This window comes from Pyrgilauda ruficollis, unplaced genomic scaffold (assembly GCF_017590135.1).
Source record: "Pyrgilauda ruficollis isolate IOZ18807 unplaced genomic scaffold, ASM1759013v1 scaffold16, whole genome shotgun sequence".
Lineage (NCBI taxonomy): Eukaryota > Metazoa > Chordata > Aves > Passeriformes > Passeridae > Pyrgilauda > Pyrgilauda ruficollis.
This window is the reverse complement of record NW_024514764.1, coordinates 6,909,928-6,932,597: the sequence shown is the minus strand read 5'-3', so window position 1 is coordinate 6,932,597 and position 22,670 is coordinate 6,909,928. Positions and strand designations below refer to the sequence as shown.

The window sequence follows — 22,670 nt, the reverse complement described above, 5'->3', positions numbered from 1 at the left end:
ATTCCTTGAAAGATACTGTGTAAGTGAAGAATGGAGTTAAGAAACCCACAGGAAAGTCTTTTAAAGTCTCTCTCAAGCTTTATGCTCACAAGGAAATGCATGGAATTGTTGACAAAACAAGGCAATTCCTAGTAGAGTCATTACTGCAAAAAATAGACTTTGCAAGTTTCCTACAACTAAAGAATTTTAGAAAGTTTTTCATTTTGCTCCCTGGACTGTCAAAAAATGCTTCCAGCAGAGCTGCTTGTTCCCATCACTTGCAGTTCAGCTTCTGCCACAGAAACTCCAGGAGCAAACATCACAAACTGCGTCTCTCAGCTCTCTCTTACTTTTGGTGGCTGTGTCACCTGGGTTTTCTGCTCTGAAGCCCATCCCTGTGCTCCCAGGGACAGCAGAGACCTCCCAGTGCAGGCTGTGCCCTTCCCTCCCCTGCACTCCCACGGGCTCTGCTCTGGGCCATGCAGAGACACAGGTGACAAACACTCATCACATCTGAAAATGAGATTTCCTTCTGTTCCTTGGTAACTCTTGAGTGTTTAGCACAGTGGGCAAAACTGCTGAAAGCATTTCAGTTTGTGTGCTTATTTATGGCTTTGGCTTTTGCTCCTGAAATAAGCCCAATCAGGAAATAAGCCCCATCTTACAAGAGCAAATTCAGTCAAGAGAGAAATTCTTTCTGATATTGTTGATGGTTTTTTCTGCATTGTCATTAAAGCTTTGGGGGATTGTTTAGATAATAATGTGTTTACTTTATGTGTTTCCATTACCCTGAGTAAGGGAATTAACAAAAGATAAGAATTCTGCTCTCATAACATTTTTGACCTCATAGCAATTGCATTTAGGATATCATAGTTAAAGCACATTGAAAAAGCAAGTTACAATTATTCTTTCTCTTCTATCATTTCTGTCTGTACTGAATTTTTAAGGCCGTCTGAAACAGCAGGAATTGTTTGTTCTGTGCTTTCCACACGATGCCTGTCATACTGGGTGGAAATCTTCCTCATCTTGACAGACTAAGTAGGTGCTATTTCTGTTTGACACTGTTCCCCTTTTCAAGCTTCACCTCCATTTTGGGAGTGGGGGATCAGCCCTGGAGGCTTTCAGCATGACAGGAAGGTCTCAGGAAACACACTGCAACATCCTAGCCTGAGAAAAACAGATGAATAGCTGGTACCATATAGACATTGTGTTTAAATAGCCAGTTGTAAATTATTTCAGATGTAAATATTGTTTAACCCTTGGTAGAATAGAGTTACTCATGGAAATGGAGGGAAATCAGGGTCAGCTGGACTCAGCATATTCAGTGGAGGCCAGAATTTCCACCTTGAGCAGGCAGGGAATGATTCTGCCCTGCACAGGTTTGAGATTCATTAATCTGCTTATTATAAAGAATTTTTCAGTGCCTGGTTTATGGAGATGTGTGGTAGCCTAGAGATTGCTCACAAATTACTTCTTGCAACTGCTACACTCAAGATTGTCAAATTATTGTTCAGTGCTTTCTAGTTGGTCACCTAAACTGCAAATTACTGTTTTGTTCTTCCCAGCTGATTGACTCTGGTAGGTGTTCCCAGGGTGGCTGTGCAAACACTGCTGGCAAGTGACTCTCACATTTCTCATCTGTAAAAATATTTACTTGACTTTTTGCACTGAAGTGGACTTTATTCCTCAAATTTTCATCTAAAGGCAATGAAAAGAGGAGCAGATAAAGTCAAAGCATGCAGAGCTTGTCCACATACACTCAGGGAAACATGGACATGATGCTAGTGGAGCTCCTAGCTCTACAGATTCTTGCTTTGACATTGACATTGCCTTTTGACTTGTGAGGAGTTGTTTTGCTGGAGTTTTGAAACTTTTATTCATAGTTCTTATTCTTAAATCTTGAATAATGATGATGAGATCCTGGGTGGGTGCACCTGGTTAACAGTGAAATGTCAATGGGAGGTTTTCTAGACAAGAGGCCAAAACCAGGAAACATTTCAGAAGAAACCTCTTCACCTTAAAATATATATTCTTTCCAGAAAAAACCTTTAAGTGATAAAGTTACTGGTAAATGGCATTTTGCAATCTGATAACCTCTGATACTTTAGGAAGTTTTACTCATTCATAAACTTCAGGAAAAAGAAAACAGCAAACTCTCTGACTTACTGTGTAATTAAGTAGAGCATTTAGGAGCAGGGGTCTCTACAGGTTGCTGTGGTTTGCACTGTCCCGTGGAGAAAACTATCAGAAAGGAGGCTATTTGGTTGTGGTACTTTTGCTGATAAAGTAACTGTATGGCAATATTTATTAGCAGTTACAACATATCATAAGAGCTGAGCTGCGTTTATACTCATGTTATAGGAGTATGTGCTACACAAGTCACAAATGCTTTATGTGTTATACAGTCCTAGAATCTTGTCTGAAATGCATTTATAAATTTTTTAATAAACTACAAAGTAAGAGGAGTTCCCTGAGCCGGATTGCAATCATGAGCTGCCTGGACTGACATCTACACTCAGTGACAGACCACGTGCTGGGTTTTCTTAGCAAAGTGTAAAAATAACTCTCTGGAACCTGTGAGGCTGCCTCCCCACACAGGGCTCAGTGGCACCTTTGATGTGTGTCAGTGTCTGATTGCTGAGCTCAGGTGCTGACGCACTTCTTCATATCCTGTGTTTCCTTCTTACTTTTGAGTGTAATCCCAGGCCCTCAAAACTGGAGGCTCTTTTGGAAGGATTAAAATTTGTAAGGGGAAGCATAAGATGTCTTAGATTGAGTGTTCTATGAAATAAGGCAAAATGCTATGCTTTTCTTAATCCTAGTCTTTTTTAAATTCTGTTTTTTCCTGGTTGACTCTTTTCCTAGGATTGTTATTTTCCTCCTGTTGTTTTCTTTTGGATTAGGAGAAAGGCCAGTTGTCTTCAGCTGATGATAATCCCTGTTGTATTTGGCCAACCATACCTTGGTTCAGTAACATGTCATTGTTCTGGCCAGTGCATTTGCAGCTGGCAGAGGTATGTCAGTCTTACCTGATGTTCAGGGTGACAGGAAGCACCTGAATTTTTCCACATTGACTAAGATTAAGGAAATGCTATTACTAATCCTTTTTTCTTTTCCCCTGCTTTTAATTTGGGAGTTATCTGCAAGCAGTTATCTGCAAGAGACACAAGAGAGAAAGACAAGGGGAAGAAAACCCTTTTTTTGCATTTCGTTGCTCTTTGTGAAGCTTGGCCTGGCTTCATAAAATTTACTGATTTGGTATTCCCTTGAGCATAACCAGAAACTAATGAAATACAGCATGAGACTAGAAACAAATCAGTAGGGTCATGCTTTTGCCCTCCATCTTTCTATCTTTCTTTTCAGAGGTGGCTGCAATCATTCTTGGATGGCTAGTCAAGAATCTTTATGAACTGTTTGTAGTGTCCAAGAGTTTTTCATTTCTTGGAAAGGCCTATGTGGCATACAAATACCCCTTCCCTTTCTCTCAGGCAGTATTCAATATGCTTTAGAGTAAGTTTTTGCCTGCCTGAGTGCTGAAATCGCTATTGCTGGAGTAGCTGGGAGCATCAGTCCTCCTAGAAGAGAGCCTGGAGGGACAAAAGGGAGCCTCATCCACCTTTTCCACTTTGGTTGCTGTTCAGCTCTCTGTGCCAGCAGCCTCTCCTATTGTATTTGCAGGGTACCCGATGAAGGAAGGAGTGATGAATCTGACTCCATGTTCTCAGAAGGCTAATTTATTATTTTATGATACTATATTATATTAAAGAATACTATACTGTATTAAAGAATACAGAAAGGATACTTACTGAACGACAAAAGGATAATAATGAAAACTCGTGACTCTTTCCAGAGTCCACACAGTTTGGCACTGAATGGCCAATGAGTCAAAATAACTCACACCAAGATCCAATGAAACAATCACCTGTGGGAAAACAATCTCCAAACACATTCTACGTGAGCAAAACAGAGTAGAAGCAAATGAGATAAGAATTGTTTTCCTTTTTCTCAGGGGCTTCTCAGTTTCCCAGGAGAAAAATCCTGGGTGAAGGGATTTTTCAGAGAATGTGAATGTGGCACTCTCCTATTTAACTTCCAGCAGATCTGAAATACACTTGGTCTCTTGGCTGCCAGGGAACATAAACAAGCAGCAAGCCATTGCCCAGTGGAGAGCTGTGTCTTCACAGCCCCTTGGACAAATCATTGCTTTGTAGGCCACAGAAATGATTTGCTTTGCTAATGCCTTATTCCATTGAGGTGCTGTGATTGTGTGAAGAGGCTCAGTAAGGGTGATCCTTCTGAAAAACACCTGCTCAGCTGGTACATATCTGAAACCTGGTGTGATGTTTCTAGGAGGGTTTCAAGACGCACAAGCAAAAGGGTCATATCTTTAGAGATCTCTAAAGGCATTGAAGATCTCTAGCTGGGTTGTGCTGCCTTGCTGGAGGGTAAGCGATTGGAAAGTACATTTACTTTCTTCTAGTAACCCAGCTGTATAAGATTTGGGGGCTGAGGTTTGTTGTGAAAACAGCTGTACTTCCAGGAATTGGCTTATTTCGCTCCATATCCTGAGATTTGCTTTTCCAAGCTATTAGCTCAAAAAAACCATAGAACTGTGCACGTATAGAAAAAAAAGGAGCCTGTCAACTACTTTGGAAAACATGAAGCTGTGAGTCAGGATTTGCTGGGACCTTCTCATTGGGAGCATGGTCATGCTCCTCTGCTGCCAAGTTCAGATAAAAAGGCTGAAGCTGTTACAGTACCAGGGAGCTGGGAGCTGGATCATGTCACACAGGCTGAGGCAGTTTCTACCTAGAGCAGTTTTTGTTGTAGCCAGGTGGTTTCTTTTGTTTGAGGGTTTCTATTGCAATCAAAGAGCCTTCCATTTGAAAAGGAGAGTAAAAGGTGATAAATTGGTAGAGATAGCAGTTGAAAGAAATAACTTCATGGAAAAGAACTTCATGTTCCTATTTAAATATAGTCAATAAAGTTCTGTTATTTTCTTAAAATAATTAACTCTAATGAGCATTTAGTTTTAAAGAGAAATAAATAAATGACCAAACTTTCAGGCACATTAATATTTGATTTGGAGATAACTGCATAAATATTGAATTTGAAGATTACATTCCAGAGCACTGCATTAAAATTGCAAGACTTTTCTATTATCCTTCATAATGGAACATGAAATTAGAAACTTGTTCATGGAAAGAAAAATTTCTCAACTCTAATTTACGCATTTCAGCACTGTTGTGTTAACAGAGAAGCTCTTCTCATACTGTGAAAAGAGACATAGCTATCAGTAGGACATAGACCCTGAAGTCATTTACGGTCCTTTTGAAAATTAATATGCACCATTTCATAATTGCATCTCAGTTCTTTGATTGGTATAGAACAGAACTTGAACCAGGGAGTTGGCCTACGGGGTTAATGCTCATGCTTCCAGATGCAGGACTCCAGAAAGCTCTGGTACTTGTTCCTTAACTTTTATTCTTTTCCCTTACCTTTAGTAGCATGTGTCTGAGGACTGCTAAAATGTCATTTTGGCTTGCTAATCCTGAAATGCCCTGACATGGCTGTGTGTGGTTCAGGCTGTGCCCCTCTTGCCTCAGCTGTTGTTATCCTGCAGGTCCTGCACCCAGAGAGGTCTGGAGGCTGTGGGTTGCTCCAGTGTGTGGTCAGTGAGCATTTGTTACTGCTCAGAACATGTGGGATGTGCCCAGGGCTCACAGCCAACCAGGGTGGATGGTGCTCAGCCCACCTTGGTGCTAATTCACAGCTGCCCTGCATCTCCTTCAAGGGAATAATTCCCAAATGGAATAACAAACAGAAACCTGGATCAGACAGCCTCAAAAGATGAGGGGGCATTCAGTCCAAAGCATTTTCAAACACAGATTGATTTCCCAGCTTTTCTTCTTTTATATTGGTCTCAAATAATTCATTTCCATAACTTTGCAGTTCTGCAGTTGCTCCTCTTATTCATGGTTCAGCAATAACAAAACATTGCTCCCCAGAGACTTGAAAACGGAGCAAACTTGCTCATTCTACAGCAAAGATCAATACAATGGTATTTCTTCCTTATTGGCTATATCCCTGTAGAAAAATTAATGACATAATAGCATAAGAGAAAATTGGTCATTTTACCTTTATGTACATTTTCCTCTTTTTTAAAAACTGAATTTATTTAGAGAGAGAAGAATGTGTTTAGTTCCTGTTCATGTTGCAGTTCTTCTGTGGTGGTTTGTTCAGAGTTGATGAACATTATGGACTTTCTTGCCCTAGAGCTCTGTCACCTGCACAGCCTTAGGACAGCAGAAGGTGTAAATGATGTTTAAAAGCAATCTCTTGATCTTTGCCTCTGTAACAGAACATATAACTGATTAATAATTTATTAAACCTCCCTACATTACTTATGAATAGAACAGAAATACAAACAAGTGACCTTTTGATCCTTTTTTGTTTGAGAAAGTAGCTTTTTATTTATAAAGCTCCCGATGATAGCAAAATACAAATTAACATTTGATGGCTCCTGTTGCATTCCCTCAGATTTATCAGAAAACAGGGGCTGGATCGGCTCTTCCTGGAGTGTGACACGCACATGTGGCGCCTGGGGGACCGCAAGATCCCAGAAGGAATCACAGTCGATGGAGGGTCGGACTGGTTCCTCCTGAACAGGAAGTTTGTGGAATATGTCACTTTTTCCAATGATGATCTGGTAACAAAGATGAAGAGGTTTTACTCTTACACGCTGCTTCCTGCCGAGGTATGTGAATGCAAAGAATCCCTCTCTGTGCTCAAACCTGCAATGCTTCTGCTTGTCCCAAAGATCTCACTGAAATCAGAGGGGCTTTCACCTGATGTCACTGGGCATCAGGTGCGGGAGCATCACTGAGCATCCCACAGGGAGTAATGAAAATTTTACTTCTATGATGAGTAAGCCCCTTAGGGTTAGAACATCTTTTGCAGTTGTTTATTGCCTTGTTTGTTTGTGGGACTTTTTGTAAAGAGTGGCTTTGTTTTGTACTTGTAAACCTATTAATCTGTTACCGAACAACCAAAAATCCAGCTGCCCTTTGCTTGCAAATTGTTCCTGCACAAAGCTTTTGAAGGATATTAGAGATGGCAAATTGTCTTCATAAGTAGCTTTCCTTGCTATTATCCAGCACTTTTCTTTAAAAATATAAACCCTGCAAACAAAGGTTTATTGTTCTGTTCAAAACTCAGCCAGAAGGCACAGTCACAAATCATTTAGATCACTCAGGAGTCGCTCTGGCTGCAAGTGATGCAGAAGGGGAGTGCACAGCAGTGTGGGGCTTTGCCTGGCGTGCAGCAATGTGCTCTGTCTGCAGGGAGGGCACAGAGCCGTGGCTGGCAGCCTGTGCTACACCTGCCCCAGCAGGTACACTGCTCCCCTGGCTTGCCAGGCTCTGCTCCACATCCTGCAGCAGCCAGCCAGCCCAAGGAAGAGCTGATGACTGCCTTTAAACCCATAATTGCCTTGGTTCCTGAACATTTTGAGGGATGGATGTCACCGATCTTGCAAATCTTGCTCGTTAGCTTCTGGTGGAGCACAGCAACTATTATCTTTTGATGGAAGTTTATTATTCCCCACACATGTTGCATAATCTTCTTTTAATCCCATTTCTGTTAAAAATCACCTTTTCTCTCTACTCTGATAACCTTTTCATCCATTATCTAGAGAAATTCCTGTATTGCCATAAAAGGACACAGGGCAATGGGTAATTGGGTAGGGTTTTTTTTCCACTCTCGCTTGAATGAGAATGGATGCCTTTATGGGTTTAACCAAACAGTTCAAGCATAAAATCCATATTCACTGGGCTGTCATTTAACATTAAAAAGGGTAGGGGGATTATTTGGGGGCCAGCCATGCTAATGTTATGCTGGTTATTTATAGAACTTACTATTGCTGATTTTAAAGAGAAATCACTGCTCCAAAAATGGTCTCTTGCAGAGCTAAAATTGATGGTATTCCATAGTTTTTTTTCTACAAGTTTTTCCTTGCAAGATACATAGCTGGTTTTGTAAAATGGGCCTGCCTTCACTGACCTGTTAACCTGCTATATCAGTCCCCATTACGCATGGTTTATATAATAGCTGTTATTATGATGATATAATTAGTATTGCCCAATGGGAATTCCATGCTGCCATGAGTCAGCAAATAAAGACTTACAATTTCAGACGTAAATGCAGGAGGCAGAATGTCCTTTGGGTGCCTAGGGTGAACTGCATGTTTCAGAACAAAGCCATTCAACAGGCAGTGCATTTCAGAGTGCTGGAGATAGACACCCACATAAGAGCTGTCTGAGACTGTATTTTTATCAGAGTAACCAGGGTGATGGTGCAGTTTTGACAATTGTTTTGGGAAACAACTTGAAATATGCCATTAGCACATTGTTCAGAAAAATAGTCCTAAATCTGTTAGACCAGGGAGCAACTTACAGAAGGGAAATAATGGGTATTTCTTAGAATTGCTCATACAGCTGAAATAAAAATAAAATGATTGCTGGTACTGGTGCCTTTCCTGGAGTCCTTTGGGCTGCCAGTTCCCAAAGCTGGTCATTGTAGAAGTGCAGTTGTTCTGTGCCAGGTTATTGGAGCAAGACCTCAGCTGTGTGTTCTTACAGTTTGCTTGGGTCTGTAGAGTGTTGTGATTTTTCCATGCTCTATGGAATAGAGGCACATGGAGTGTGTTTCACATGTGGCAGAACAATAGAGCTTGTTAATCCTGTCATTTCAAACTAAAATAGTTCACCTGCATTAGGTTTGGGCCCATGAGCTGAAGTGAAGGAGAAAATGGAAGTTTGAGGAGCTAAATATGGTGATGTGCTCTGTGTTTGTTGCAGTCCTTCTTTCACACCGTGCTGGAGAACAGCCCGTTCTGTGACTCCATGGTGGACAACAACCTGCGCATCACCAACTGGAACAGGAAGCTGGGCTGCAAGTGTCAGTACAAGCACATTGTTGACTGGTGTGGCTGCTCACCCAATGACTTCAAACCAGCAGACTTCCACCGGTTCCAGGTAACTGAACACACCTGCAGAGGCTCTTTGCCCTGTACTGGGTGGAGAGCTGGCTGAATGCATGGCTGCAGCAGGGAGAGGGAAGGGAAGCTTTGACTCCATCAGGCAGATGGAGAAAGAGATGTGAGGAAGGTCTGATCTTAAGTTCAGGAGAATGAAAGATAAGTTCTCCTATGTTTTGGTCCCAGAGACATTCCACTGCATGGTAAGGTCACAAAGGAACTCTTTGGACTCCTTGGCATTGGTAAATGGCTGTGCTAGAAAGGAGGGAAGCTTGACACATCTCTGACTGTACCAATATTACTTGATAACTCTTGTGAGTTTATTGCAGAAGTTTTTTTTCCAATGTTCCAGCTCAGGTGCTTTCATAATTTCACAAAACTCCTGGCTTTCAGTGTTAAGCAATGCTTATCATCTTTTAAAAAAAAGCTTAGAAGTTGTTGAGTTGCATGCTAGAGACTTACATAGCACAAGACAAATCCATTTTTGTTATTATATTCATCAGCACAATCATATTAAAGTTTATCTTGTGATTTTGGGAGCCTTAGTCATGAGGTTTTGATCACCCAGGTTTGGCAGGACTGTCTTTAAAGGTTTAATCAGTTCCTTTGTGATAGTTTCCTCGAGGCAGACATGAGAGCGAGTCCTGTGCTCCGGGGTGCACTCCGTCTCGAGGCTGTATCCGGCCTGTGCATCTCCTATTGACAATGAACAGCCACTTGTTTCAAGGTCACCAGATTTGCAATTCCATCCCTCCAGCTCCTCGGGGTTCCCTGCATAAAGCATGTTTGTTCAGGCTCTGTGTGGGATGGGGAATGTGCTACCCTACAGCAGAGACATGATGACTGCTCTGAAACAGAGATCTTTTCTTTACTGTAATGTGCTGTCTAGCAGGCACGCTTGAAGTCAGTGACACAGGCACTCACAAAAAGAGCAAATGAGATGTTATCTAAAAGAGGCTCTGCTGTCCCAAACACCAATCACAGGGAATTCTCCAGCACAGAATAAATTGCAAATCTTTAAAAACTCCTGCCAGACTGCAGAGCCTGACCTGCTCCAGGCTGTGAACCCACAACAATATTTCAGAAAAAAATCAGGTAAACCGAGCTGGAAAGGAAAGTTTAAAATTGTAATAGATGAAAAGGCAGCTTCTGACACTTTCTGGTGAAAGAGCCCCTCACATGAGCATACAGCACCAGAAGGCTGGGGCTTGCTGTTCCCACGGAGGCACAAAGCGAGCCGAGATCACAAAGCCCACAGCATGCGCCATCTCAGAGCAAAACTGGGCATCCTCAAAAGAATTTTCAAACCATCTGGGGCACTCCTGAACTCCTTGGCACCTCAGGACCTATGCTCAAATATGAACAAGGCAAAACAAATACTTTTTGAAAGCTAATGCTAGTTGAGTAGCATATAAAGCAGTTATGTGCCCAAGATTATGTCAAGCGCTGAGAAAAAATCTGGGCAGGACCACTCGGAAGTGGAGAAACCTCAGCCACAAATGGCACCTCTCCCAGAGACCTCTTACCCCCGCCTAGCAGCAAATCTATACACAGAAAATGCTGCTCTGCCTCTTCTGAGCCCCAGTACACTTTGCTCCCTGCATTACATGTGCCAGTGCTGCACTGTGTCCAGGCTAATGTGGGGGTTTGGAGAGCATTTCCCACCCCTCCTGCACTTGGAGAGCCTTCGTGAGCCAGGCAGCATCCGGTGGCTGTTGGTCTGAAGGGATTTTCATTGTGTAATTATGTAGTTTTTAGCTGAATCTTAACATCACTCCTAACACCGAATGGTCCCTAAGGTGACATTTTAAGTCATCTTTGCCCATGTTGAGAAACAGTTCATGTCCTCAGCTCCAACCCATTGTTTAAGACAAAATGTCATATCTGAGAATGGGAACTCAGTGTCTATCATTGCAATGGGCCCTCAGCCAGGTAATAATTAGCATAGACTCCATGATTCACAGAAGGTTAATTAATAATCTCTTTATTAAGAAACCCATTGCTCTTCTAGACAGTTACAATACAGCTGGACCTAACTGGTCATCCAGCCCAAACACCATCACCACTGGCTAATTAAGAAACCACCCTTTGGTAAGCAAATCTCCATAACACATTCCACACATTCACAATACCAGGTGCAGCAAGTTAAGATAAGAATTGTTTCTCATTCTTTTCTTTGATCTCCTCACAGCCTTTGTGAAAGTTGTGTTTGTGTCTGTGGCCAGAGAGCTGCTGCCACAAGTGACTTTTCCTCTCCTGTCCCAACAGCAGACTGCCAGGCCAACCTTCTTTGCCCGCAAGTTCGAGGCGGTGGTGAATCAGGAGATCATTGGCCAGCTGGACTATTACCTGTATGGGAATTACCCAGCGGGCACGCCGGGGCTGCGCTCCTACTGGGAGAACGTGTACGAGGAGCCCGACGGGCTGGGCGCGCTCAGCGACGTGGCCCTCACCATGTTCCACTCCTTCTCCCGCCTGGGCCTGCGCAGGGCCGAGACCTCGTTCCACGCTGCTGGGGACAACAGCTGCAGGTCAGTGCTGCTCTGCTCGCTGCCCCGGGGGACACAGGGACCGCCAGGCTCGGGGGAGGCTCGTTCTGCTCGGCTGTGCTGGCTGGAGCCTACAGCCAGGCAGCTGCAAGTGCACAGTGCTGATTTCCAGGAGTATTTATGTCCATAATAAAGCGTTGGTTATTCCGGGTTGACATTATGTGACCTGTTTGCTGCACTTTTAAGGAGCTCCTCTCCAGCCTGATGAAGACTGACAGGATCCAGTTGGGCAGTGCTACCCCCACTGCTGCGTTTCCCTTGATTAATTTCAGCAAGTGTATTATAGCCTCAGCTCCTAAACTCTCCGTGTGATAGCAGCAGAGGTCATGTTCACCTCTATTATGCTTACCAAAAGCAGAGGACAGGATTTCAGAACAAATCTGAACACAGGCAGGTTAATGGTCCTTGCTAGTTTGTTCCCTTGGGAGCACACATGGAGTGCAGAGAGCTTGCTTGGCTCACTTCGCCTGCTTGGTGCAGTTCTCTGTGCCAAAAAGTGCTGCAACTGGTAAGATCTATTAGCATCAAATACATAAAATGTATGTAGGTGTTTATATATCTATATATAGATAGATAAATATATCTCAAATGAACATCCTTATTCTTTAAAAGGAAATTCTGCCTATATTCTAGATTCCTTTTTCACCTATAAGCCTGGCTAAGAAGAATTCAGTCTAAAAGGGATTTGAAGGAAGAATTCCTGAAGTTAGAATTGCATAGAAAAGGATCTCTTCATGGTAGATGTTTGCTGCTTGCAAACACATCTGGAGCTGTTTAGATTCAAGGCAGAGATGGTTCCTCTTTTTATGTCTTACTTTACCATCTCTTAATTCCATCTTCAGAATGTATTTCTGGAGCCTGCCCTTTTTCATCCTAATAGAAAACACGTAGAGCCTAAGTCCGCAAACACTCCATGGGCTTTGATGGATGGACGTTGCCCCTGTTGTGTTCTCGAGAGGGAACCAAATGTGCCTTGACCTTCCTAAATTAGTCATGGAAGTGCTGAGCAATGTCCCATTTAGAAAGATGTGGCAATAAGTGCTGCAGATTCCTATTAGACTTTTGTCAGTGAAGGTTACCGGTGCAAAGCAATAAAAGATCAATAACAATTAGAAATAATCACTAGTAGAATGCCTTCCTTGTATGAAATAAAGGCAGACCTAAGGAAGTCCTGGGTCATTTGTCCTGCAGAGTGAAGCCAGCAAAGAGGATGGAGACTATGTATAACCGGTAATGAAATAATTTGACCATTACTTTTGTTCTCAGTCCTTTTGCCAGTATTCTGATGCTGATTTATATCAATTATCACTTTTGTTTCTGAGGAACTTTCCATTGCACAGGAACTCAAGGTGCTTTTCAAGCTTGCTCAGATTATAGATAGGAACACCATGACTGCAGCTGTTCCAGGATAAAGCACAGCTCCTTACAGCAGGCTGGAGCCTCATGAAACAGTGCAGGGAGGAATTGCAAACAGTGATGCAGAGTGGAGGCTTCGTTTCCATGCCTTCCTGAGCCCCCTCAAGACCCTGTGAGTCAGCATCCAGTTCAGATCACAGAAAGATGGCTGATCTTCAGGTTTATCATTCACATCTCCTCTCTTCTGATACTCCTCTGTCCTTCTAGGTGTTTGCACCTATACCTTTCCTCTTTCCCTCCTGTGGTTTTGCATGTCTCTAATGCAGTAATGGCAGGATGGATTTGGGCTGAGCACCTTTGCTGGCTGATCCTGTGTGTGCAGCACCCCAGCTCATGCTGCGAGGAAAGCGGCTCCAGCCTCGGATCCCCCTTGGAGTCAGGCCCATGCTGCCACCCACAGCAGCCCAGGGGATGTTTGTAAGAGCAGCTGCCTTGCACACTTTCCTAACAAGGGCCAGCCCACAGCCTCAGAAAGCTGTGCCCCCCACAGACTGCTCGGGTACCGAAGGAGATGGAGTGTCAGCATCTTCCATGGGAGCAACATTAACGTGTGATTTAGATTTAATTCATTTTTTCCATCTCTAGGCATTTTTACTCTCCACTGCCAAGAGGCAATTTACTCAGTCTATTTCGAGGATATTGTAAATATTTGCTGCTGCACACATAGAAAACAGGAGGTCTTAGTACTGGGAACAGAAGTCAGATTGTTGCTGGTATTGGCTGCGTAGCTTTGCAGTGGTTTTGCTCAGTCCATCAGTGCTGGCCCTGTTGGTACCCTGTCTTCTTATGTTGATTTCTCCAGCTCTAGAGAGTTCCTTCTGGGGTGTTGCTGACCTCATGCAATGGAAAGTCCTCCTTGGTGTTCATCCTTAGTGCTCATCCTTTAATTGTGGTTACAAGCCTGAGGAGTCAGTCTTGGCTGACTTACTGGGAAGGTGTGATGCTGGTTGGTTTAACTTGTTTTGCAGTTAATGTCAGTGCTGTAAAGTAGCAAAATATTTGATTTCTGAGCTATGAATAACACATTTTTAATTATTTATGCATCCATATGTACCCAAACATTGTTACAGATGTTTCTGAGGCCATAGCAGACAATCAACCATACGTTTTAATTATTTGAAGCTGTGACTACAATTTCTTTAAATCTCAACTGCAACTGAAGGCTTCCAGATCTCTCAATGACTGGTTTTGCCCAGTTATTTGACCTTTTTCAAGGTGGTTTTTTTTTCTTTTTTTGATTATGAGTAAAAAATCATGGCAAAAGGAATCTCAAGTCTTTAAAGATTGTGAAGTTTTTTCCCTAAAATACAGAGACCTAAAATGGGGATGGGATCCTGGTGTGCTTTGCTGCAGTGCCACCCTGCAGAGCCCTGCCCTTGGGGAAGGGGTTTGGGAATGGAGGGGGCCCAGAGGTCCGTGCCTGGTCACACAGCACTCCCTGCTGTCCTGTGCAGACAGGCACTGACCCTGCTGGGCAGGAAAGGCAGCTCTGGAGCACAGGCACAATCCTAGGGCATCCTTTATCCTAGCTTATCTGAGCAAACAGTGCTGCACCCTAACAATCTGTGAGTGCCACTTTCTACCAGGAGAGGTGGTGGGGGAGAGGAGCTCTCTGGCACACAGAAGGATGTCCTAAAGAGCTTTGAATTGTGGATATGGAATTAATGAGCCTGTATTCTTAGTAACATATTTTTACATTACGGGGTAATCGGAACAGCCTAAAAATATTTGATAATGAGTCATGAACACATTTGAAATCTCTTCATGTACAGCGGTGAATTTTCTAGTTGAAATGAATGCTTCTTAAGCCACTAGCTCCAAGTAAATGGAGATTCCATTCTCTTACATAACTGATGAGCATGTGCTGTTTTACAGATACTACCCAATGGGCCATCCAGTTTCCATCCACCTTTACTTCCTTGCTGACCGTTTCCAAGGCTTCCTGATCAGACACCACGCAACCAATCTGGCTGTCAGTAAACTGGAAACTTTGGAAACGTGGGTGATGCCTAAGAAAGTCTTCAAGATTGCAAGTCCACCGAGTGATTTTGGGAGGTTGCAGTTCTCAGAGGTGAGTGTTCCTAGCCAGCCATGTGCACCTGTGGCATCATGAGAGTGAACACTAAATCAGCAGCCTTAGGAAACTGTATTTCCATGTAAATTTGAGGTGAGAGTGGCTTTCTAGCATGGTGTACATCCTCATCATAGAAGGAGACACCATTGGCAATTCAGGCCTGTGTTCTACATTCATTTCTTACATTAATCTGAGTGTCCTCCCTCCCTTCTGTTTTAAAAATAAATGGAAACCTTTCATTGTTGTTAAAGGGGCTCTGTAATTTAAAAGTAACTTAAAAGTTTTGCCACCATGTTTGTTGTGAGTGCTGTGAAAGGCTCCCGGGGAAAATGCCATTTTTCTGCAATTCCAGACGTAAATGGTGACATGTTTAACTGTGTCTCTCAAGAGTACACTGGAAAAACCTCTCAAAATTAGTGGTAGTCAGGTACTGATACCACATGTGAACAGAATATTGATGTTGTAACAAAAAATAATTATCACAGCAGTAGCTGAGATTTCCCACAAATCCTGTTATTTTTCTAGAAATTTGTCCCAGTGTCTGTCATAGAGTATAAACAATCTACCTAAAATATATCAGGAAAGTTGACCACTAATAGGACCTGACATCTGTGTTCTGTTTTAAAGACACAATTGTCTGAGCAGTTAATTTCATGATTTTTCTTGTTAAGCCGCAAATTTCAATTAAGGTATAAAATTGATTGAAGAAATGTGTTCCAGTCATTATGGCTAAGTCCATAAATTACCATCTTCTTGGGCAATTAAGAAATGCCTAGGTGGGATTCAGTGTTTTGGTGTGCATGGCAAATCCATGACACTAATGTGCCATTAAAGAGATGGATGGAAAGTGTGTTTCATTTATCAATGTGTCGGATGGTAGCCTGCCATTTCATGCAGTGATAAATGTTCATACAAGCTCCAATTATTGTGATTTGTAGGGGTATTTCTTCTGCTTATTTAGTACTTTTAAGAATTTACTCACTGGTGAGCTTTTTTGAGCATAAGGAAACATTTTCTTCTATTTGAAACTCAACAAAAAGAGTTTTTGTGGCTGCTTACTTGTTTTCATTTTATTTTCCTCACCTAACCTCTTTAATTGTCCTCTCCTTTCATAGATGATTTGTATTTTAAAAGACCAGGAGGTAAAGAGTAAATAATTTAATTTTTAATAGGTTTTTTTTTTACTTTCTGCCTTCCCTTGGCCTGCAGGGATCTCTGCCTCTGAGCCAAATAACTGTCTCAGTTACCCTGCTATAAATCCAACATTAACTTCTTCAGCTTCAGTGTGGCTGGAAAGCTCTGATCTGCTACTGCTTATTAAAATGTCACTGCTTTGTCACGGTCCAGCATGTGGAAAACAAACTTAGCAGTTTAGCTAAGATAGAACCATCAGTGTTCACAGAAAATAAAATTAAGATTTATGCTTATTGGGATGTAGAACTGCTTGTTCTTCAAAAACTTTCACCCCATGATCTGGCAGGAATTTTAAACTGAATGGGGCTATTTTAGCTGGGAACTTTCTCCTCTGTCCCAGCTCGCAGCACTGGGGCCAGCAGGAAGAGCACACAAATGTGCTGCACTGAATGTGCTCTCGAGTGTATTTGTGACCCTGGTGCACAACTGAGATTGCAGCAGAGCTGATGGGATCTCTCCAGCCCCTGCCTCTGCTGCTCTCAGACTTCTCTTCCTGAGGAGCAGATTTCACCCCACACCCTGGAAAGACAAGTGGGAAGCCATCAGCCAGCTGGACTGCCCCACACCTGGGGGGAGTTCATGACAGTATTTCGATGGCACATGGCTCCTGCAGGCTGAGTCAAAGAAAATAAACTTACAGGAAACCCAAGAGATGATTTCCAAGCATGGAACTCCCACACCTCCTAAAACTGGCTCGTGCACAATGCACACACTATGTGTCCTGCCAGCCTGGGTTCAGGCAGCTTCTCTGTGCAGGGCAGGGGATTGAATTACTACACAGAACTAAAAGTCTCAGCTCACCCTCTATCAGTTAAATTCTGTTTCTGGTCTTGTTAAGACTTGTGATTCATCACAGAGAATAAAATAAACTAGGTGGCAGGCAATTAGTGTGCATTGTGTGAACCTAATGGTCCTGTTTGTGGTGAGCAATGAGACACAAACCCATAATCAGGGTATAATTTATCTTGGAAAAATTTTATCTGGGTTTGAACAGAGATAGAAACAGAAATTTTGAGCCAATGAGAGGTTTCCAGCTTTCCAAGTGTATCCCATGCACAGTGCTTGCTCTTGAAGCCCAAAATAAGGGATTAAAATAAAGATGTGGAAAATGTCAGTTTCTGTGCTACATCCCTTCATAATTTATCAGATATTCATTACTGCTTGATTCCATCCATACTTGGTGTATTCTATTTGAAAGTGAAAGCCTAATCAAAATGTTTTAAAGAGCTGTGAAATTTGTTATAGGTCTGTAGTATCTCTTGCCCTGTAAAATCGGATATCTCAGTACTGGGAACTCTGCTGTGTAAAGTTCAGTGGGTTATAAACCTCTAACCAGAGCTTTAAGTAAAATTCCCTATAAAATATTGTGCTTCTAAAAGCAGCTGGTACTGCAAGCTGTGCAGCATGGGAAAGTATGTCCCCAGCTGGAAATGAGACATAAAGGGCAGATCCCATGAACAGAGTGTACAGCTCCCTGCCTTTCCCTCCCCGAGGTGCCTGTGGAGCCTTGGAGTGAGCCCTGGCCCTGGGGCACGCAGGGATCCAGGGGCACTTGTCCTTCCCTTCCCTCTTCCCCTGCCCTTTTGGCTTGCTTTAGGGAGCCCAGTGCCATGCCTGCACAGAGCTTAACAACCAGACAACAATTGTGTTACAATTTTTCCCCAAAAGTAGCCTTAGCTCTTCCACAGAGCAGTCTGATAAACCTTTGTGCGTGTGAACACATCTCAACACCTTTTGTGCAGCCTGGCATAGAGCAGTGTCACCTGGAGGTTGGAGCAAGGGGAAAGATGTGGAAAAATAAAATTTCTCAGGGATGAGAAACTAGAGGGGAGATAATGGATGTCAGGAGTGAATGTTTAATTTTTGAGGATGAAGTAAGTTTTCTGCAATGACTTCTTCAATAAGAAATAGTAAATGTGGTAGAAAGAGCTTCCTTACAGATTTTCTTTGCCCAAGAGGGTGTAGGTTGGTTTCACATGTGTGACTTTATTCTTTCCAGGTCCCTTGAGCGCTGGTAGTTGTGATATGGCTGCACCTCAGTGAAGGCTGGCAGAGTAGATAATAAGGCCTGGTCAGGAAATTTTCTTTCTCAGCTTATTTCCATACATATTCAGTCAGTCTTGTCAGGAGAGCGCACGCTGACAGCTCCTCGAGGCATTCGATGCTTGGGTCTGATATCTGGGCTATGCTGTCTGGTTTGATTAGCTGGTGTGCTGGGTGAAATACCTCTGAAATACCAGAAATGCTGTGTTGATTGCAGAGTAGAGGAAGGCTCATTTTGTCTCATACTCTGCAGTGTCATAGCCCGCTAGGAGGAATTTGTGTGATGACAGATGGAGTTAGGATGGGAGGGTTTTATTTTACTGACCTTGTAGCATTTTGCTTGCAGTCCTCCTGTAATTTGTCTGCCAACCATAGGGATTTATTTAGAAGAGACTGGAGACTGGACAGTTTCCAGTACAGGTAATAGGCATCAGGTAATCATTATGTTTTGGGGATTTGGGGAGATTTAGGCATTATATTGGAATCACTTATTCTCATGAAGTGAAGTGAAATCTAGAAGAAAAATCTCTTGAAGCAAATGAGCTACAATTCTTTCTTATGCTTTCAGGAAAGCAGGTTCTGACCTTGCCCTTGTAAGGTGAAGCTTAGGGAGAAGGGCAGCTCTTTGTGGGGAAAATCTGCAATATCTACATATTTTGAAAGTGGGGATCCTGCCTGTGTGTGCATGGGTCTCCAGAGGTCACCCACAGAGACTTTCTATAGAGGGAAGAAATCAACTCTTTGGTCATCTGCACTGTTTGGAGAGTAGGGCAGAAGAAGACCAGAAGGACTTTGAGGGGTTTCATACCAGAACTGCCTCCAAAAGCAGAAGTGCAGCCCTCAGTCCTGTGGTCACAGGAGAATTGATGGAAAGGTTCTATAGTGTCAGTCTCATAAACACCTGCTGGCTTTAGTGCTGGGATACTGAAGTCTTCCCACTGGCCTAAGAAAGGCTGGCTGGTCAGAGAAACTGTTTCCAGTAGTGCACAAGTGTTAGTGGCAGCAGCTTGGAAGTTTGTGTCATCCCCCAGGTTATGGGTGAACCATTGAAATTCATACAAAGAGCACTGCAACATGAAAGTTGCTAGGAAAAAGAAAGGCCAATTAAGTATTTACACTAGATTGTGAATCAACTGGTTTACTGTTAGTGAATAAATGAAAAACAATGTCACTATTATGACAATAAGAGTTTACAAGAAATAAATTCCCACATTGGGCAGGAAGGAAGTACAAAGAGACAACATCTCATGAGTGGATTGTAGTAAAGGACACACTGTGACTTGTCCTGAAGTTAGCAACTGAAGTGTCTTTCCTGGTCCTAGCAGCAGCTGCAGGGTTCATCTCTCCATCTCTCCAGTGTATAATACATTTTCATGACCCAGGAGATGATAGGTCACTTTTTTTTCTGTGCATAGGCTGTGTACAGCCAATAGCTTGGTCCCTTGTTGACTGCTTCTGTGGAGGGAAGAGAGGGCTGCTATCATCTGTTGTGTCACTCTGAGATAAAGAAAACCTTTTTATCAATCAGAAAGGGAGCAAGAAAGCAAGCCTTCTTGCTTGCCTCATAATTTGTGTACGCATTATGATCTTAGGTCATGTTGCTTTTATATGTATGCATAATTCATGTGATTAGAGAAATAGGGTTTGTGTCTCTTGAGAGCCCTTATTTGCCATAAAGCTCTCAGGTGCTTACAGAGATGATGCTACCAACCCTGTGCTCTTTCATTTCAGATTGGCACTGAGTGGGATGCCAAGGAAAGGCTTTTCAGGAATTTCGGAGGACTCCTCGGGCCAACAGATGAGCCAGTGGGGATGCAGAAGTGGGGGAAAGGCCCCAATGTCACCGTGACTGTCATTTGGGTGGATCCCATTAATGTGATTGCAGCAACATATGATATTCTTATTGAATCCAGTGCTGAGTTTACTCACTACAAACCACCTCTGAATTTGCCCCTGCGACCTGGTGTCTGGACAATAAAAATTCTGCACCACTGGGTACAGGTAGCTGAAACCAAATTCCTCGTTACTCCTCTCACCTTCTCAAATCAGCAGCCTATCAAACAAGGTAAGTTTTATTATTTGCTACAGGAATAGATATTTTGTCTGTATTCACTGTCAATGCTGCTGTTAAAAATGAAGTAGGAGTGTACTGGAAAAGGATTAAAGAAAGGGATTTTGTAGATACTAAGTCAGAAGAAACTTTTGCACTAAGAAAAGTGGAAGCATCTGTATCCAGTTGGTAAAACACAGCCACTTTGAACAAAAGACTATTTGTAGCTTTAAATTGTGCACAGTTCAGAATCCAGAGAACTTCAGACTCTCAATAATCTAACAGCTATTATAAAAGCCATCATTTAGAAATGGAAAGAAAAATTGACCTTTCTGTGCTGCTTTTCATTCATGTTTCCTTCTAGAGACTTACATGTGTTCAAATTGTTTTCTTGACAAAGCCTGTGTATTTAACAATAAAAGCATTAATATACAAAATGCTGGATTAGACAAAATTACCCTAGGCCAGAGCTCACCTGACATATTATCAGGTCCAGGCATTCACTTCTGCCTTATACCTGCCAAAACCTGCTCAGTACTTGCCAAGCACCTGTGTTACAGAAATATCTACAAATACAGTCCTGGGACCAGACCCACACTGACAGTTTTTAGAAAGAAACTGTTTTCTTCCTTGTCACAGGAGCCCTGAGCCATCCAAATATAGAGGCCATTCTGGGGCTGCCAGGCTCTGCAGGCTCCCATGTTTGCATGGCACAGGCACCATCCTAATGCTTGGGTCTGCAGCCAGTGCCCAGGACACTGTGCTGGGAGAAGAGGGAACATTTTACAGCCACACCTGGTTTTTTTATTCAGTAAGATCAAAACAAGCTTGTTGCTCTGAATATCTTTACCATTCTTCTTAAAGTGCTCAAGTGGTTCCATCTGCCCAGTATTAATATTCATAACTTTAGACATCTTAAATTTCCTAGATACATGAATGATCCTATTAAGTTTTCAGAACTTCTTCTTCCTGACAAGGCAGTGAATAAACTGAGTCAGGCATTTACCTTCCAGCACAACGTGCTGCTTCTGTAATGCAAACACCAGCAGACAACTGCTGAGAGCTAATGCAGCCCTTATCTCACTCAACAGGAGCTTGATTCCACACATTTCCAGCACAAGAGTGAACTTACTGATTTCTGCTGCTAACATTTGGTGGCATCGTTTCTTAAGCAGAAATGAAACCACCTCCAACCCACTGCTGTTAATAGCTAATAGGCAATGATAAATTGTGAACAGACACCATGTGTAGAAGGAATACATTTTCAAAGTTTGAGGCAGCCTGCTTCTGAATGCAGCTGCTACCAACTTGTCTGCTGGAAATTAATGAATTCCATGTTCTTTGGTAATTTAGCATTTAAGACATAAATTGGATGGAAAAGGTGGCATGTAGCCAGCAACCTTGCTGCTTTTCCCTACAATGTGAGAGCCCCATGGACAGGTAAACATGTATCAGACCTCAAAAATAAGCCCGCGCTTTATGGTGTAAATACAAAACTCCCTTTGGTTCAAACTCTGAATCAGGAATAATTCCACTGAAATTGTGTAGCTACTCTGTATTACCCATTGATACACTGGGCACACATTTTTTGTTAAGAAGCCTGTTTGTTCTTGTGGTAACTGGAATCTACTACAGGAATGAAATATAAAGTTTGGGAACAATATCGTCTAGGAAGAAAGTCTCGGGAGTGATTTGCTACTGATGATGTGATGTGTAATCTGTAGATGACTGAGCCATGGAGGTAGAGAAGAAAGTTAATTACAGGGGCAGGCAGTGACACTTCACTGTAGTTAGAATTTATTTACAATGCAAATTCCCTTTTTTTTTTTTTAAAGGCTTTCTGTCTCAGTGACACTGTTGTGCTCTGTGCAGGCAATCATGATTTACCTTTGATTTCCAGATTTTTGTCAGTTTGTCATCACTTTATTCTTTAAATACATTTTTCTCTGCCAAATAAAGGCATAATGAGAGTTTGACAGAAGAATTATAACTTCTAAAAGAACAATTTCTCTTACCGTAAACAATGCAAAAACTGCCAAGAATCTTCTAAAATGAAGTGATAGTATTATTTTCCTGTCTTGACATTGAAAATAAAACTAAAATACATCAGACTTAGCCCAGAGTTGTCAGTAGAAGATGGGAATATGTTTTATTAGGGATTTCTTTAAAAATTTCCTTTTTCTAACCATCCTTCTTCCCACCACCACCAACCCCCACCCTGCCCTCCCCTGCCCTGATAAAAAAACAACCCTTGTCAGAAAGATTGCCCTGGACTGATACATTTTGTAGCACTTTGCATGTCATTTCCTCAATAATGGTTCTGCCCCC

At 42.4% G+C, this 22,670-nt stretch overlaps 1 protein-coding gene across 1 annotated transcript in view; it reads left to right on the top strand.

Moving 5' to 3' along the window:
* Window positions 1–22,670, top strand: part of XYLT1 (xylosyltransferase 1) — a 176,962-nt gene that overhangs the window by 141,213 nt on the left and 13,079 nt on the right. The window contains exons 6-10 of the mRNA XM_041462661.1: window positions 6,520–6,736; window positions 8,838–9,014; window positions 11,285–11,547; window positions 14,857–15,052; window positions 20,024–20,357. Coding sequence (XP_041318595.1) covers window positions 6,520–6,736; window positions 8,838–9,014; window positions 11,285–11,547; window positions 14,857–15,052; window positions 20,024–20,357 — 1,187 coding nt within the window. The remainder of the gene's footprint in view (window positions 1–6,519; window positions 6,737–8,837; window positions 9,015–11,284; window positions 11,548–14,856; window positions 15,053–20,023; window positions 20,358–22,670) is intronic.